Below are 16,346 nucleotides of genomic sequence, written 5' to 3' on the forward strand. Positions count from 1 at the left end.
GGGGGGATCTGGGGAGCTCGGCTCCCGTCCCAGCCACCAGAGCCATTCCCGACCTCATCCCAGCGGCCACGAGCCGACGGTGCCACAGGGAGCAGCTCCACAGGGACGGGGCAGGAGCAGCCACTGGAGCAGGAGCTGTCCCGGCAGCTCCAGAGCTTCTCCATCTCTGCTCCGTTCAACCCCAGGAGCTCCCCAGGAAGTGCCAGGCTCGATCCCATTCCTGCATTTCCCCAGGAGCTGCCAGGTGTGATCCCATTCCCACATTTCCCCAGGATGTGCCAGGCTTGATCCCATTCCTGCATTTCCCCACGCTGTGCCAGGCTCGATCCCATTCCCCCATTTCCCCAGGAGCTGCCAGGTGTGATCCCATTCCCACATTTCCCCAGGAGCTGCCAGGTGTGATCCCATGTCCCCAGGCTGTGCCAGGTGTGATCCCATTCCCGCATTTCCCCAGGCTGTGCCAGGTGTGATCCCATTCCCGCATTTCCCCAGGCTGTGCCAGGTGTGATCCCATGTCCCCAGGCTGTGCCAGGTGTGATCCCATGTCCCCAGGCTGTGCCAGGTTTGATCCCATTCCCACATTTCCCCAGGCTGTGCCAGATGTGATCCCATTCCTGCATTTCCCCAGGCTGTGCCAGATGTGATCCCATTCCCCCATTTCCCCAGGCTGTGCCAGCTGTGATCCCATTCCCGCATTTCCCCAGGAAGTGCCAGGTTTGATCCCATTCCCGCATTTCCCCAGGCTGTGCCAGGTGTGATCCCATTCCCCCATTTCCCCAGGAGCTGCCAGGTTTGATCCCATTCCCCCATTTCCCCAGGCTGTGCCAGGTGTGATCCCATTCCTGCATTTCCCCAGGCTGTGCCAGGTGTGATCCCATTCCCGTATTTCCCCAGGCTGTGCCAGGTGTGATCCCATGTCCCCAGGCTGTGCCAGGTGTGATCCCATGTCCCCAGGCTGTGCCAGGTGTGATCCCATTCCCGCATTTCCCCAGGAGAAGCTGGAAGGACGCCCCGGGGCAGGACCAGGCCGACTTCCCAAGAACGTGGCCGCTGCCCATTCCCAGGGAAATTCCAGCGGCTCCGGAGCCGCGGCCGCTCCTGTGCGAGGCAGCAGCTCCATCTAGCGGGGCTGATCCACGGATCCTGCCCGGATCCCGAATCCCAACCGGGATCATCCCACAGGGATCATCCCACAGGGATCATCCCACAGGGATCACCGCCCTCCCGCACCGGGCAGGGATTCCCAGGCACCCAGGGGCAGGGATTCACGTGGGATCCATGGACAGGGATTCACTCCCAGGACAGCCATGGACAGGGATTCATTCCCACAGCATCCATGGACAGGGATTCATTCCCACAGCATCCATGGACAGGGATTCATTCCCACAGCATCCATGGACAGGGATTCATTCCCACAGCATCCATGGGCAGGGATTCATTCCCACAGCATCCATGGACAGGGATTCACTCCCAGGACAGCCATGGACAGGGATTCATTCCCACAGCATCCATGGGCAGGGATTCATTCCCAGGACAGCCATGGGCAGGGATTCATTCCCAGGACAGGGATTCATTCCCAGGACAGCCATGGGCAGGGATTCCTGTGGAATCCATGGGCAGGGATTCATTCCCACAGCATCCATGGGCAGGGATTCATTCCCACAGCATCCATGGACAGGGATTCATTCCCACAGCATCCATGGGCAGGGATTCATTCCCAGGACAGCCATGAGCAGGGATTCCTGTGGAATCCATGGGCAGGGATTCACTCCCAGGGCAGCCATTCCCTAGGAACATCGGGAATGGATCCATGGGCAGCCATTCCCTGGGAGAATCAGCAATGGATCCATGGGGCAGCCATTCCCTGGATCAGGAATGGATCCATGGGGCAGCCATTCCCTGGGAACATCAGGAATGGATCCATGGGCAGCCATTCCCTGGGAACACTGGGAATCAGTCGAGACCCCATCCCGTCCCTGCGGCCCCGGATGACGGGAGCGAGGTGCCAGGGCCGCCCCAGCCCCTCTCCAGGGCTCCCTCCCTTCTCCTGCCTGCTCTTCCCACTCCGGCTGTGCCGAGCGATCCCCTGGGATCCACGGCCGGGATCCAGCCCCGGGAACCCCTCTGGGGTTTGTCCCAGCCCACGGAGAGTCCCATGTCCCCCGTGTGTCCCCTGTCCCTCCCCAGCCCCGCTCACCTTGGCCACGAACTGTTTGTCCTTCTGGTCCAGGTTCGCCGTGGGGGCCACATAATCCCTCCAGATCCTCAGCTTCCGCTCCTTGGCAAACCTGGCGGGGGGAACAGCGGGACACCGGGAATGGGAGAATGGGACACCGGGAACGGGAGAATGGGAATGGGAGAATGGGACACTGGGAATGGAATACTGGGAACGGGACACCAGGAACAGGACACCAGGAACGGGAGAATGGGACACTGGGAACAGGAGAATGGGAACGGGAGAATGGGACACTGGGAATGGGATACTGGGAACGGGACAGTGGGAACGGCACTCCCAGCAGAGCCCCGGGGAGAGGGAGGGGAGATCCCAACAACCCCAGCACGGGGCTGGGGGGCTGGAGTCGCTCTGGGCACCCCAGGGATGCAGCTGGGAGCATTGGGAACAGCTAGGAGCAGTTGGGAGCACTGGGAACAGCTGGGAACAGCTGAGAGCACTGGGATCAGCTGGGAGCACTGGGATCAGCTGGGAGCACTGGGATAAGTTGGGAACAGCTGGGATCAGTTGGGAGCACTGGGAACAGCTGGGATCACTGGGATCAGTTGGGATCAGTGGGATCAGCAGCAGGATCCCCACCCCACCTCTCGGCCGCTCGCAGTTTGTCGGCGCCGCGGGTGTAGACGGCGATGGACCAATCCACACAGCGGGCAAAGCCCTCCTTCAGCAGCAGCTCCGTGATGTTCCCGTTCTGCGGGGAGCAGGAGAGGGCCCGGGTCAGCAGGGAACCCCGGGATCAGCAGGGAACCCCAGGGTCAGCAGGGAACCCCGGGATCAGCAGGGAACCCCAGGGTCAGCAGGGAATCCCCAGGGTCAGCACAGAACTCCGGGATCAGCAGGGAAACCCCAGGGACTCTGCTCTCTCATATGGATCGGGATCTCCCAAATCCACCAGGAAAGAGCCCAAAAATCCCAGCGCCACCCCTGGGCTCTGCTCTCCTCACACAGACCGGGAACTCCCAAATCCACCGGGAATCCCAGTGCCACCCCTGGGCTCTGCTCTCCTCACGCAGACCGGGATCTCCCAAATCCACCGGGAATCCCAGTGCCACCCCTGGGCTCTGCTCTCCTCACGCAGACCGGGATCTGCCAAATCCACGGGAATCCCAGTGCCACCCCTGGGCTCTGCTCTCCTCACACAGACCAGGATCTCCCAAATCCACGGGAATCCCAGTGCCACCCCTGGGCTCTGCTCTCCTCACGCAGACCGGGATCTCCCAACCCCACCACAGCTCCCGGTTCCCCCAGCGCCACTTGCCGGGTGCAGGATGGTGCCCAGGATGTTCTGGTTGTGGCAGCTCTCCAGGACGATCTGCACGTCCCTCTGCAGCAGCCGCGACTCCGTGAAGAACTTGGCCTCGGCCGCGAACGGCTCCGGCACCTCCGAGTCGGCCTCGCGCTTGAAGGTGGGACACTGCGGGACACGGGGACGCTCAGGGCGCGGCACGGCCCCGGAACCTCGGGGACAGGGAGGGAAACGCCCCTGGGGAGGAGGCTGCACCCAGTCCCCGGCTCCAGGGCTGTTCTGGGGCCCTAAATCGGGGCATTTGTGCAAGGACAGAGCCCTTCGGCTGTGCTGGGAAACAGGGACCAACTCCAGCTCTGGGGAGCCCTGGATAGGGACACGGAGCTGCTGGAGAGAGCCCAGAGGAGATCCTGGAGCTGCTCCAGGGCTGGAGCCCCTCAGCTCCCAGCTCTGGGTGTTCTCCTGGAGAGAACAGAGCTCCAGGGAGAGCTTCCAGAACATTCCAGGGCCTGAAGGGGCTCCAGGAGAGCTGCAGAGGGGCTGGGGACAAGGAATGGAGGGACAGGACACAGGGAATGGCTCCCAGTGCCAGAGGGCAGCGCTGGATGGGACCTTGGCAATCAGGAATTGCTGCCTGGGCTGGGATTCCCAGAGCAGCTGTGGATCATCCCCTGGATCCCTGGCAGTGCCCCAGGCCAGGCTGGACACTGGGGCTGGGGTGGGGACAGTGGGAGGTGTCCCTGCCATGGCACGGGTGGCACTGGGGGGCTCTGGGGTCCCTTTAACCCAGATCAGACTCTGGTTCCTCAAACTTGGACACCAGCAGGAATTTCTCCCTGGGAAGGGTGATCAGATGTTGGAAGGGGCTGCCCAGGGAGTTCAAGGAACTCCTGGAAGTGGCACTCAGGGCTCCGGGCTGGGGACAGGGTGGGCACAGCTGGGACTGGATGATCCCAGAGGGCTTCTCCAGCTTCAGGGATCCCGGGATTCCCTGAACTCCCACCAGGATCCTGAGCAGGGAGTCTGACAGCCCCGGCCAACCCACACCTGTGCCCAGCCGCTGGGCTCCTGCCAGCCTGGCACTGCGGGCCCAGCAGGTGACAACGACGTCACCTCCTGCATCCCTCCTGCTGTGGGCCTGGGACACAGAGCGGCGGGAGCCGAGGAGCTCAGGGAAGGAATCAGGCAGCGGGAATCGGGCAGCGGGAACCGGGCAGAGAGAATCGGGCAGAGAGAATCGGGCAGCGGGAATCGGGCAGGGAGAATCGGGCAGGGGGGAACCGGGCAGGGGGAATCGGGCAGCGGGAATCGGGCAGCGGGAATCGGGCAGGGGGAATCGGGCAGGGGGAATTGGGCAGGGGGAATTGGGCAGCGGGAATCAGGCAGAGGGAATCCGGCAGAGGGAATCGGGCAGCGGGAACCGGGTGGCAGGAACAGGCTCACCTTGATCCCCGAGAGCATGACGGTGACCAGGTAGAAGTCGGGCAGGAGCAGGGCCCTCACCACGCTGCCATCCCGCACGTGCTCGATGATGGCTGCGGAGCGACAGCGGAGATCACCCCGGGGACACGGAGGGACACAGACATGGGGACACAGAGGGACACAGGGACAGGGGGACACAGGGGGACAGAAGGGACAGGGGGACACAAAGGGGACACACACATGGGGACAGGGGGACACGGCGGGACACAGAGGGACAGGGGGACACAGAGGGACAGGGGGACACCTTACCATTGACAGGCTTCTGGTGCAGGGAGTCCACGAAGTGCCGGGGGTTCTCCAGGGTGTACTTGAGGTCGCGCACGGTGTGCGAGCCCGAGCCCTCGCTCCACATCCCCTTCTTGGCGCTGCGGGCCTGCTCCTCCAGCTCGGCCAGCCGGCTCTGCTCGGGGCTGCGGGGCGGGCCGGGGCTCACTCCCGGGAATCTCCCTCCCCCGGGGCTGCCGCGGTGCCCTGCTCGCTCCCATCCCCGCTCCCACTGCCCAGCCCAGCGGGAATACAGATGGAAGCTGCCAAGGATCAGGGAGGGGAGCCCAGGAACCCTTCCAGAGGCTGCTGTGGGCACCACCAGAGGAAGGCACGTTCCGTGAGAATCCATGAGAATTCCATCAGATTCCATGGATCATCCCGGCCCTGCACGCACTGAAGGGCCACGAACTGACCGCGATCCCCTCCCAGCCCTGCCACAACAGGTGCAGGGATATGGAACGGGATTCCCAGAGCAGCTGTGGATCATCCCCTGGATCCCTGGCAGTGCCCCAGGCCAGGCTGGACACTGGGGCTGGCTTGGGGACAGTGGGAGGTGTCCCTGCCATGGCACGGGTGGCACTGGGGGGCTCTGGGGTCCCTTCTCCCCCTCCCAACCCATTCCATGACCCCACAGCCGAGGCTGGCGCTGCCCTGGAACTGCCCTGCACCTCTGGAATGGGATCCCTGTCCCCGTGGATGCACAGCCCAGGCCGGGCCTCTCCCACGGGAGGGAGCCCAGGAGAAACCTCGGCTCTGCTCCGCAGGGATCGCCCAGCCGGACCCAGCACCAGGAACGTCCCAGCACCTCCTCTCCAGGGAATTAAAGGGATTGAACCCCACCCCAGGGTGACTTCAGAGGCTCTGCAGAGCCCCTGGGCACAGCCCCGGTGTGCCAGGAGCGGGGGCAGCCCCCGCCCAGCCCTGCACCCCCAGAGCCACGGGACACCCGGGACACCCGTGGAATGTGGGCACCTCGGGAGCCCGGAGCGCAGGGACCCGACGGCTCCACACCCAGAGCACCAGCCCGGGACTGGGATCGGCACGGGGACGGGAGCTGTGCGCGTACTTGTTGGCTCGGATCCCCTCCCGCCGGGAAGCCAATCCTTCGGCCACCAGGGACTCGGCAATGTTCTCACCACTGGTGTCTGTGAGAGAGGAGAGGAGCGGGAGGGTGAGAGGGACACGGGAATGGGGCAGCACCCCCAGTGATCCCAGGTAAGCAGTGCTGGAACAACCCCAGAGCCCTCCTGGGGACACCACTGCCCCCAGCCTGGGCAGTTCCAGTGCCTGAGCTCCCTTTCCATGGGGAAATTCCTGCTGCTGTCCCCCCTGAGCTCCCCTGGCCCAGCCTGAGGCCGTTCCCTCTGCTCCTGTCCCTGTTCCCTGGGGGCACAGCCCGACCCCCCCGGCTGTCCCCTCCTGTCAGGGACTTGTGCAGAGCCACAAGGTTCCTCCTGATCCCCCTTTTCTCCAGGCTCAGCCCCTTCCCAGCTCCCTCAGCCCCTCCTGGGGCTCCATTCCCTTCCCAGCTCCCTCAGCCCCTCCTGGGGCTCCATTCCCTTCCCAGCTCCATTCCCTGGACACGCTCCAGCCCCTCCAGGGCTCTCCAGAGCTGCCCCCAGGATTGCAGGGGGTCCCTCAGCAGGGCCAGCACAGGGGACAGTCCCTGCCCCGGGGCTGTGCCCACACTGGGGCTGTGCCCACACTGGGGCTGCCCTCGGCCTCCTGCCCCGCTGGGCACCCTGTGCTCGTGTCCAGCCGCTGGCACAGCACCCCCAGGGCCTTTCCCAGCTTTGCAGCCCCTCTGCCCCAGCCTGGAGCGCTCCAGGGCAGCCCCTGGCACTGGGCCTGGCTGTCCCCATCCCATGGATCCACCCTGTCCCCATCCCATGGATCCAGCCTGTCCCCATCCCATGGATCCGGCCTGTCCCCGTCCCATGGATCCAGCCTGTCCCTATCCCATGGATCCGGCCTGTCCCTGTCCCATGGATCCAGGCTGTCCCTGTCCCATGGATCCAGCCTGTCCCCATCCCATGGATCCAGCCTGTCCCCATCCCATGGATCCAGCCTGTCCCCATCCCATGGATCCAGCCTGTCCCCATCCCATGGATCCAGCCTGCCCCCATCCCATGGATCCAGCCTGTCCCCATCCCATGGATCCAGCCTGTCCCCGTCCCATGGATCCACCCTGTCCCCATCCCATGGATCCGGCCTGTCCCTGTCCCACGGATCCAGCCTGTCCCTGTCCCATGGATCCAGGCTGTCCCCATCCCTCTGCAGAGCTCCCCGCTCTCCATCCTCCCCATCCCTCCCCACCCAGGAGCTGGCAGGGAATCTGTCACAGCATTCCCACATTAACGGTGTTTAAACCCTGACAAACTTCATCAGGAAACATTTTCTGCCTCATTTCTCCCGCCCACGCTGTTCCCGGCTGGGCTGGAGCAGGGATGGGGCTGGCACCGGGATGGGCCCAGCAGGATCCAGCATCCAAACCCTTCCCAGCTTTATTCCCTGTACATCCCAGCAGGATCCAGCATCCAAACCCTTCCCAGCTTTATTCCCTGCACATCCCAGCAGGATCCAGCATCCAAACCCTTCCCAGCTTTATTCCCTGTACATCCCAGCAGGATCCAGCATCCAAACCCTTCCCAGCTTTATTCCCTGCACATCCCAGCAGGATCCAGCATCCAAACCCTTCCCAGCTTTATTCCCTGCACATCCCAGCAGGATCCAGCATCCAAACCCTTCCCAGCTTTATTCCCTGCACACCCTGGCAGGATCCAGCATCCAAACCCTTCCCAGCTTTATTCCCTGCACATCCCAGCAGGATCCAACATCCAAACCCTTCCCAGCTTTATTCCCTGTACATCCCAGCAGGATCCAGCATCCAAACCCTTCCCAGCTTTATTCCCTGCACATCCCAGCAGGATCCAACATCCAAACCCTTCCCAGCTTTATTCCCTGTACATCCCAGCAGGATCCAGCATCCAAACCCTTCCAGCTTTATTCCCTGCACATCCCGGCAGGATCCAGCATCCAAACCCTTCCCAGCTTTATTCCCTGTACACCCTGGCAGGATCCAACATCCAAACCCTTCCCAGCTTTATTCCCTGTACATCCCAGCAGGATCCAGCATCCAAACCCTTCCCAGCTTTATTCCCTGTACACCCTGGCAGGATCCAGCATCCAAACCATTCCCAGCTTTATTCCCTGCACATCCCAGCAGGATCCAGCATCCAAACCCTTCCCAGCTTTATTCCCTGTACACCCTGGCAGGATCCAGCATCCAAACCCTTCCCAGCTTTATTCCCTGTACACCCTGGCAGGATCCAACATCCAAACCCTTCCCAGCTTTATTCCCTGCACATCCCAGCAGGATCCAGCATCCAAACCCTTCCCAGCTTTATTCCCTGCACATCCCAGCAGGATCCAGCATCCAAACCCTTCCCAGCTTTATTCCCTGTACACCCTGGCAGGATCCAACATCCAAACCCTTCCCAGCTTTATTCTCTGCACCCCGGAATGGCCCAGGGGTGCCTGGGGATCGGCCTGGGACATCAGCAACTCCGGCTGGATGGGCTGAGCCCTGCTCCCACTCTGGGAACGGTCCTGAGTGCCACGGGAATGCCAGGAAAGGCTCCGAGTGCCACGGGAATGCCAGGAAAGGCTCCGAGTGCCATGGGAATTCCGGGCAGGGACAAAGCCGGTGCCTCCAAAGGGCCGTGGCTGAGGGGACTCAGGGAGGGAGAGCCCCAAAACCCACCAGGAATACTCAGGGAAGATTCCTTTCGGGATCTCAGCCACAGACAAGCAAGAGGTTTGTGACAGCAGGAAGGATGGCGAAGGGAAAGCTGTGGGAATTCACCCAGCCCTGCTCCTTGTGTCCAGGAGCTCCGGCTCAGCACTGGGCACTGCCCCCCTCCCACAGCTGGGAACCCACGGGACAGCGGGAATGCATCCTTCTGCCGCGACAGCGTATCCCAGCACCTCCACTCTCCCACTCCATCCCCCCAAAAGGGTTTTCCAGCTGCATCTGTGCTTAAGACATTCCAGGCTGAGCCCAGGAATGCTCCTGGAGCAGGGAGAGCAGGGAGCTCCTGGGCTGGAGCTGTGGAAACCTGGGAACCCCCCGGTCCCCTTCCAAAGCTGGGGGGCCACGGAAAACTCATGGAAAAGTGATGGAGAAGCAGGCAGGCATCCTCCTGCTGACAGCACATCCCAAACCCCGCCTCGTGCTCCCCCCAGACCCACCTTTCCCAGATAAACCATCAGCACCCACCTTTTCCCAGGTAAATCACCTCCGAGCCTCCTTTTCCAGACAAACCATCCAGACCCACCTTTTCCCAGGTAAACCATCATCAGCACTCACATTTCCCAAGTAAACCATCACCACTCACATTTCCCAGGTAAATCATCACCACTCACATTTCCCAGGTAAACCATCAGCACTCACATTTCCCAGGTAAATCATCACCACTCACATTTCCCAGGTAAATCATCAGCACTCACATTTCCCAGGTAAACCATCACCACTCACATTTCCCAGGTAAACCATCACCACTCACATTTCCCAGGTAAACCATCACCACTCACATTTCCCAGGTAAACCATCACCACTCACATTTCCCAGGTAAACCATCAGCACTCACATTTCCCAGGTAAATCATCACCACTCACATTTCCCAGGCACACCAGCAGCACTCACATTTCCCAGGCACACCAGCAGCACTCACCTTTTCCCAGGTACACCATGCCGTACTCCCGGCCCTGCGGGGTCTTGTACTCCACGGTGAAGCAGACCTCCTTCCCGATCAGCTTCTTCCGCAGGAACTCCCGGGCCGGGAAGCCCCAGGGCTGCCGGGGGAAGCGCCGTGAGCCGGAGGGCGCCGGGCAGGGGGAGCGCTCCCCAATTCCCCAATTCCCCGGAGCTCCCGCTCTGCCCCCGCACTGCTCCGCTAGGGACCGACTCCTCGGGACAGACGGGATCCCGGGCGGCTCTCCAGCTCCCGGGACAGCCCCAGGTCCCAGGGGTGCACGGAGGGCTCCTTCCCGGGAACAGGAACGGAGCGGGACGACCCCGGCCGGGAGCACCGGGCTCTGCAGCCCCTCGCTGGGCACGGGAGGCTCCGGAGCACATTCCTGGAGCAGAGTTCATCCCGGAGCAGAGCTCATTCTGGGGCTCATTCCTGAGCTCATTCCCGGAGCAAAGCTCATTCCCGAGTTCATCCCGGAGCTCAATCCCGGAGCAAAGCTCATTCCCCAGCTCATTCCTGAAGCAGAGCTCATTCCCGAGTTCATCCTGGAGCTCAATTCCGGAACAAAGCTCATTCCCCAGCTCATTCCCAGAGCAGAGCTCGTTCCCGGGCTCATTCCCGGAGCAAAGCTCATTCCCCAGCCCGTTCCCGAGCTCATTCCCGGGCTCGTTCCAGAACTCGTTCCCAGCCCATTCCCGAGCTCATTCCCAGGCTCGTTCCCAGCCCATTCCCGAGCTCGTTCCCAGGATCGTTCCCAGCCCATTTCCCAGCCCGTTCCCAGGCTCATTCCCGAGCTCATTCCCAGCCCATTCCCGAGCTCATTCCCAGCCCGTTCCCGAGCTCGTTCCCAGTCCGTTCCCGGGATCGTTCCCAGCCCATTCCCAGCCCGTTCCCAGGCTCATTCCCGGGCTCGTTCCCAGGCTCATTCCCGGGCTGCTCCCGGAGCGCTCCCCGCTCCAGCGCGGCGGGTGGGCGGGAGCGCAGCGCGGCCGGAGGTGGGAACATGACGCTCATAAACAATTAGCGGGGCTGACAGGCGTCACTTTGGCTAAGAGTGACATTTAGAGGCTGTTTGGAAGACAAAACTCCCCGGGGAGAGCAATTATCTGCCAGCGCTGCCGCCGCCCCCGGCCCGCGGGAGGAGCGGCTCCGGGACCGCCCCTGAGTGCTCCCTGAGCCATCCCTCGTGTCCCAAAAACCTTCCCCCGTGTCCCAAAAACCATCCCTCGTGTCCCAAAACAGCCACCCTTGTGCCCCAAGCCATCCCTCGTGTCCCAAAAACCATCCCCTGTGCCCCAAAAACCATCCCTCGTGTCCCAAAAACCATCCCCTGTGCCCCAAAAACCATCCCTCATGTCCCAAAAACCATCCCCTGTGCCCCAAACCATCCCTCGTGTCCCAAACCATCCCTCATGCCCTAAACCATCCCCTGGGTCCCAAAACAGCTACCCCCTGTGCCCAGTGCCATCCCTTGTGTCCCAAAACCCATCCCTCGTGTCCCAAACCATCCCTCATGTCCCAAAAACCATCCCTCATGTGCCCCAAACCATCCCCTGTGCCCCAAACCATCCCCTGTGCCCCAAACCATCCTTCGTGTGTCCCAAAACAGCCACCCTTGTGCCCAGAGCCATCCCTTGTGTGCCCCAGACCATCCCCCGTGTGCCCCAAACCACCCCTCGTGTCCCAAAAACCATCCCCCATGTCCCAAAAACCATCTCCCGTGCCCCAAACCATCCCTCGGGTCCCAAAACCCATCCCTCGTGTGTCCCAAACCATCCCTCGTGTGTCCCAAACCATCCCTCGTGTGCCCCAAACCCATCCCCCGTGTCCCAAACACTATCTCCTGTGTCCCAAAAACCATCTCCCGTGTCCCAAACCATCCCTCATGTCCCAAAAACCATCCCCCGTGTCCCAAACCATCCCTCATGTCCCAAAAACCATCCCGCGTGTCCCAAGCCATCTCCGGACTCCCCCGAGCCCCCACGCTGCCGGCCCCACGCCAGGCGCAGCGGGGCACAGGAGGAGGAGATCCCCCCGGATCGGGGGCCGCGGGATCCCGCCGGCACGCACCTCGTCCGGGGTGTCCTTGGCGTCGGGCTGGCTGGCGGCCGCGCGCCGCGCCAGGTTCCCGGCGCGGATGTTGCTGAGGTTGATCTGGCGCTCCGGGGGCGGCCCCCCGCGGGGCTGTCCCCGCACGATGATGGCGCAGCCCGACAGCACCTGCGGGGACACCGAGGGCTCAGCGGCGGCCAGGGGACGGAGCGGGGACGCGCACGACCCCAGGGACGTTCCCGGGAACCGCTGAGCGCCGCGGGCGCGCAGAGCCGGGAGCTGTCCCCGCCGGAGATGTGACCAAAATCCAGCCCTGGGCTCATCCCCAGCACGGAGGGGGGACCCTGCCCCTGTGCCCAGGTGAGGATGGACCCTGTCCCTGTGCTCAGGTGAGGGGGGACCCTGTCCCTGTGCCCAGGGGAGGGGGGACCCTGTCCCTGTGCCCAGGTGAGGGGGGACCCTGTCCCTGTGCCCAGGTGAGGGGGGGGACCCTGCCCCCGTGCCCAGGTGAGGGGGGACCCTGTCCCTGTGCCCAGGTGAGGAGGGACCCTGTCCCTGTGCCCAGGTGAGGCCCCAGCTGCAGAGCTGCCCCAGCCCTGGGGACACGGCAGCAGCACCTGGAGCTGCTGCAGAGCCCAGAGGAGATCCTGGAGCTGCTCCAGGGCTGGAGCCCCTCAGCTCCCAGGGAGCCAGGCTGGGAGAGCTGGGGGTGCTCACCTGGAGAGGAGAAGGCTCCAGGGAGAGCTTCCAGAACATTCCAGGGCCCAAAGGGGCTCCAGGAGAGCTGCAGAGGGGCTGGGGACAGGGAGTGGAGGGACAGGACACAGGGAATGGCTCCCAGTGCCAGAGGGCAGCGCTGGATGGGAGCTTGGGAATCAGGAATTGCTGCCTGGGCTGGGATTGCCAGAGCAGCTGTGGATCATCCCCTGGATCCCTGGCAGTGCCCCAGGCCAGGCTGGACACTGGGGCTGGCCTGGGGACAGTGGGAGGTGTCCCTGCCATGGCACGGGTGGCACTGGATGGGTTTTGGGGTCCCTCAGAGCTCAGACACGGGGTCACCTCTGTGCACACAGAGCACTGAGGTGGATTTGGAAAATTGGGATTTTTACCCCTGGTGCTTTCCAGATGAGCCCAGGTGGGCCCTGTCCCACCACAGCTTTGGTGCTGAGAGCTCCGAGCTGGGCACTCCCGGGGTTCCCCCACACCCCCAGCCCCACATTCCCAGGCACGGCACGGTCCCAGCTCCCGCAGCACGGCCGGGCTCCGGGCCACAGCCAGAACGTGCTGGGGATCCCCCTGATCCCAGGATTTCCCTGATCCCAGGATTTCCGTCCCACTCCCAGATCTCTGGATGCAGCCTGAGGGTCAGGTTCCAGAGCCTGCCCTGGCTCCCTACCACCCCAGATCCCCATGGACGCTGGCAGGGATCCCCAAACCCCTCCAGCTCTGTCCCATGCCCAGAGCCAGCCCATCTCCATGCCCAGGACACGGAATCCCTCTGGAATGAGCCCCACCGAGCCCACCCCGAGGCTCTGGGTGCCCCCTGCACCCCCTCCTGCTGCCCCCCCACCCGGAGCCAGGGCAGAGCCCGGAACGCTGCAGGAGGCACCGGGAATTTCGGCCTGAGCCGCACCCGGAGCGATCCCGGCAAAGGCTCCGTGCTCTGCGCTCCAGGACTCAGAGGTTTCACGGCTGTAATTAACCTTAACCTTTAATTAAGGCACAGGGGATGCTGGAGCCGCTCTGGTCAATCCCCAGCACGAGCCCTGGATCCCGGGGTGGGATCCTTGGTGGAGCTGCTCCGTGCTCCAGGATCAATGCCGTGCTTCAGGGGCACATTCCATCCCGGCTCCGCATCCCTGCCACCCCGTCCCTGTCCCTGGAGTGGCCACACGCCCCATGTGTCACCCACCCATGTGGCTGTCACCAGCTGGGGAACTGCTCCAGGGATCGCTCAGTGACGGCAATGGGACCGGGACACTGACACAGTGACCAGGTGTCACTGTGCCACCACCCCGGTGTCACTGTGCCACCACTCCGGTGTCACTGTGCCACCACCCCAGTGTCACTGTGCCACCACCCCGGTGTCACTGTGCCACCACCCCGGTGTCACTGGTCACTGTCCCAACACTCTGCTGTGTCCCTGTCCCACTCTGCTGTCACTGTCCCAGCACCCTGGATGTCACTGTCCCAGTGATCAGGTGTCACTGTGCCACCACCCCAGTGTCACTGTCCCAACACTCTGCTGTCACTGTCCCAGCACCCCACTGTGTCCCTGTCCCGCTGCCCCGGTGTCACTGTCCCACCGCTCCAGTGTCCCCGTCCCAGTGATCAAGTGTCACTGTGTCACCACCCCAGTGTCACTGTCCCAGCACCCTGGTGTCACTGTCCTGCTGCCCTGGTGTCCCTGTCCCACTCTGCTGTCACTGTCCCACTGCTTCAGTGTCCCTGTCCCAGTGATCAAGTGTCACTGTCCCAGCACCTCGGTGTCACTTCCCAGCACCCTGGATGTCCCTGTCCCCCCCTGCTGTGCCCCTGTGCCACAGCCCCGCTGTCCCTGTCCCCCCCTGCCAGCCATAGGGTATCACCCCAGGTCCCATCTGTCCCACTGAGGGCTCCATCACAGACATTTGGGCTTAAACCAGGTTTGATCCAGGCAGGAAAAGGGACGGGACGTGGCACAGGCACAGACCCCGCTCGTGCTGCCAAGGCGGCTCCGGAGCACGGAGGGGATGGCATTGAAATCCCGAACCCAGAGCTGCCCCTGTGGGGCACAAAGGGTTAAAAATCCCGACAGGAGCTGGAGGAAAATTCCTGCTCTTCCTCCCCATCCTGCTCTCAAGCCCCGGAGTGTCACTGTGATTGCAACAGGAAGGCACAAAAAACCCCAAACCCCTCAAATCCGTGACGGGAACCGCAGCAGAGCACGTGGCCGGCCCGGGTGCCCCGGCAGCAGCTCCACAGAGAGCCAGGGACCCCCTCTCCCAGGAATTTGGGGCTGGCTGGCCTGGAAAGGGACCACAGAGCACATCCCGGGGCACGGGCACTCCCAGCCAGCAGACCCCAAACCCCTCCCCAAAACCCTGCTGTGGGTCCACAGCCCCCCGGATGGAGTCGGGCAGGCACAGGGAGCCAGGGGAGGGTTTTCCTGAGCATCCCAAAATCTGCAGGGTGGCAGCTGCAGATCCCCTTGTCACCGGTGACACACAGCACGGGGACGGGGCCACACCGGACCCCGGTGTCCCCAAAGCCCCGGTGTGTGACCACAGACCTGTGGTGTCCCCAAACCCCCGGTGTGTGACCACAGACCTCCAGAGTCCATCCCCAGTTCTCTGGGATTCATCCCTAGATCCCTGCCATGCGTCCCCAGACTCCCAGGGTCCATCCCCAGCCCCGGGATGTGTCCCCAGCCCTGTCCCCAGCCCTGCCGCAGGCTCCGGGCTCCCCAGGAAAGGTCTGACTCCGAAGGCAGCAGCGGGTGAAGGGGTCAGCCGAGACCCCCAGATCCACCCGGACTCGGGCACAGGAACCTGGGTGGGTTTGGGAGCCCGGCAGGGAACGCGCTGAGGCGGGACGGGCACCGGGACACGGCACCGGGGACACGGCGCCCGGGACTGAACCCGACCTTCGCTCTCCCGGGCCCCGCTGCCGGCACACGTGGGGACCGGGCACGGGGCACCGCGGGACCCTTCCCGGGGACCCCGGAGGCTCCGGAGCCCGTCCCCGCGCTCGGTGCCGCGCGGACCGGACCCGGGGCTGCCGTCCCGTCCCTCCGCTCCGCCCCGCGGGGCCGGCCCGGGCCGGGCAGCGAGCGGAGCACGTGCGGCACCACCGGACGGCCCCGCTGCCCCGCAACCCCGCGGGGCTCCGGGCCGGCGGAGGAACGGGACCGCCGGGTCCGGGCCCGGGACCCAAAGCTCCTCCTGCCCCATCCCGGCAGCCGCGACGGCACCGGGGCGGCGGCACCGGGCAGCGCCCGGTCCCGGGACGGCGCGGGGGACCCGGCCCGCGGGGGGATGCCGGGGCGCAGCGAGGGGTCCCCGGGCCGCGGGCGGTAACGGGCCGGCAACGGCCGCGGGCCGGGGCCCGGGAGCACCGGAGGGGCCGAACCGGGGCCGGGGCACCCGGGCACCGGCCGGGCAGCGGACAGGCTCCCGGCTACCGGGAAGGGACGGGGAGCGGAGCGGGGTCCCGGGCCCCGGAGGAGTCTGCGGGAGACGGGGGTCCCGGCGAGCGGCGAGGCGCGGGGTCGGCGCGGGGGGCGGCGGGCACGGCCCTTACCATCTTGACGATGCCGCGCTGGACCGCGGGC

At 64.1% G+C, this 16,346-nt stretch overlaps 1 protein-coding gene across 1 annotated transcript in view; it reads right to left on the reverse strand.

The window, feature by feature from the left end:
- SND1 (staphylococcal nuclease and tudor domain containing 1) overlaps positions 1-16,340 on the reverse strand; it is a gene marked incomplete at its 3' end in the record, with an annotated part of 42,193 nt that extends 25,853 nt beyond the window's left edge. The window contains exons 1-9 of the mRNA XM_040053915.2: positions 16,316-16,340; positions 12,053-12,202; positions 9,962-10,082; positions 6,295-6,373; positions 5,211-5,371; positions 4,923-5,014; positions 3,492-3,647; positions 2,818-2,924; positions 2,198-2,288 (exon numbers count right to left, since the gene is read on the reverse strand). Coding sequence (XP_039909849.2) covers positions 2,198-2,288; positions 2,818-2,924; positions 3,492-3,647; positions 4,923-5,014; positions 5,211-5,371; positions 6,295-6,373; positions 9,962-10,082; positions 12,053-12,202; positions 16,316-16,318 — 960 coding nt within the window. The remainder of the gene's footprint in view (positions 1-2,197; positions 2,289-2,817; positions 2,925-3,491; positions 3,648-4,922; positions 5,015-5,210; positions 5,372-6,294; positions 6,374-9,961; positions 10,083-12,052; positions 12,203-16,315) is intronic.
- Positions 16,341-16,346: the final 6 nt, after the last annotated feature.

The sequence above is a fragment of the Hirundo rustica genome, unplaced genomic scaffold, assembly GCF_015227805.2.
Source record: "Hirundo rustica isolate bHirRus1 unplaced genomic scaffold, bHirRus1.pri.v3 scaffold_247_arrow_ctg1, whole genome shotgun sequence".
Taxonomy (NCBI): Eukaryota; Metazoa; Chordata; class Aves; order Passeriformes; family Hirundinidae; genus Hirundo; species Hirundo rustica.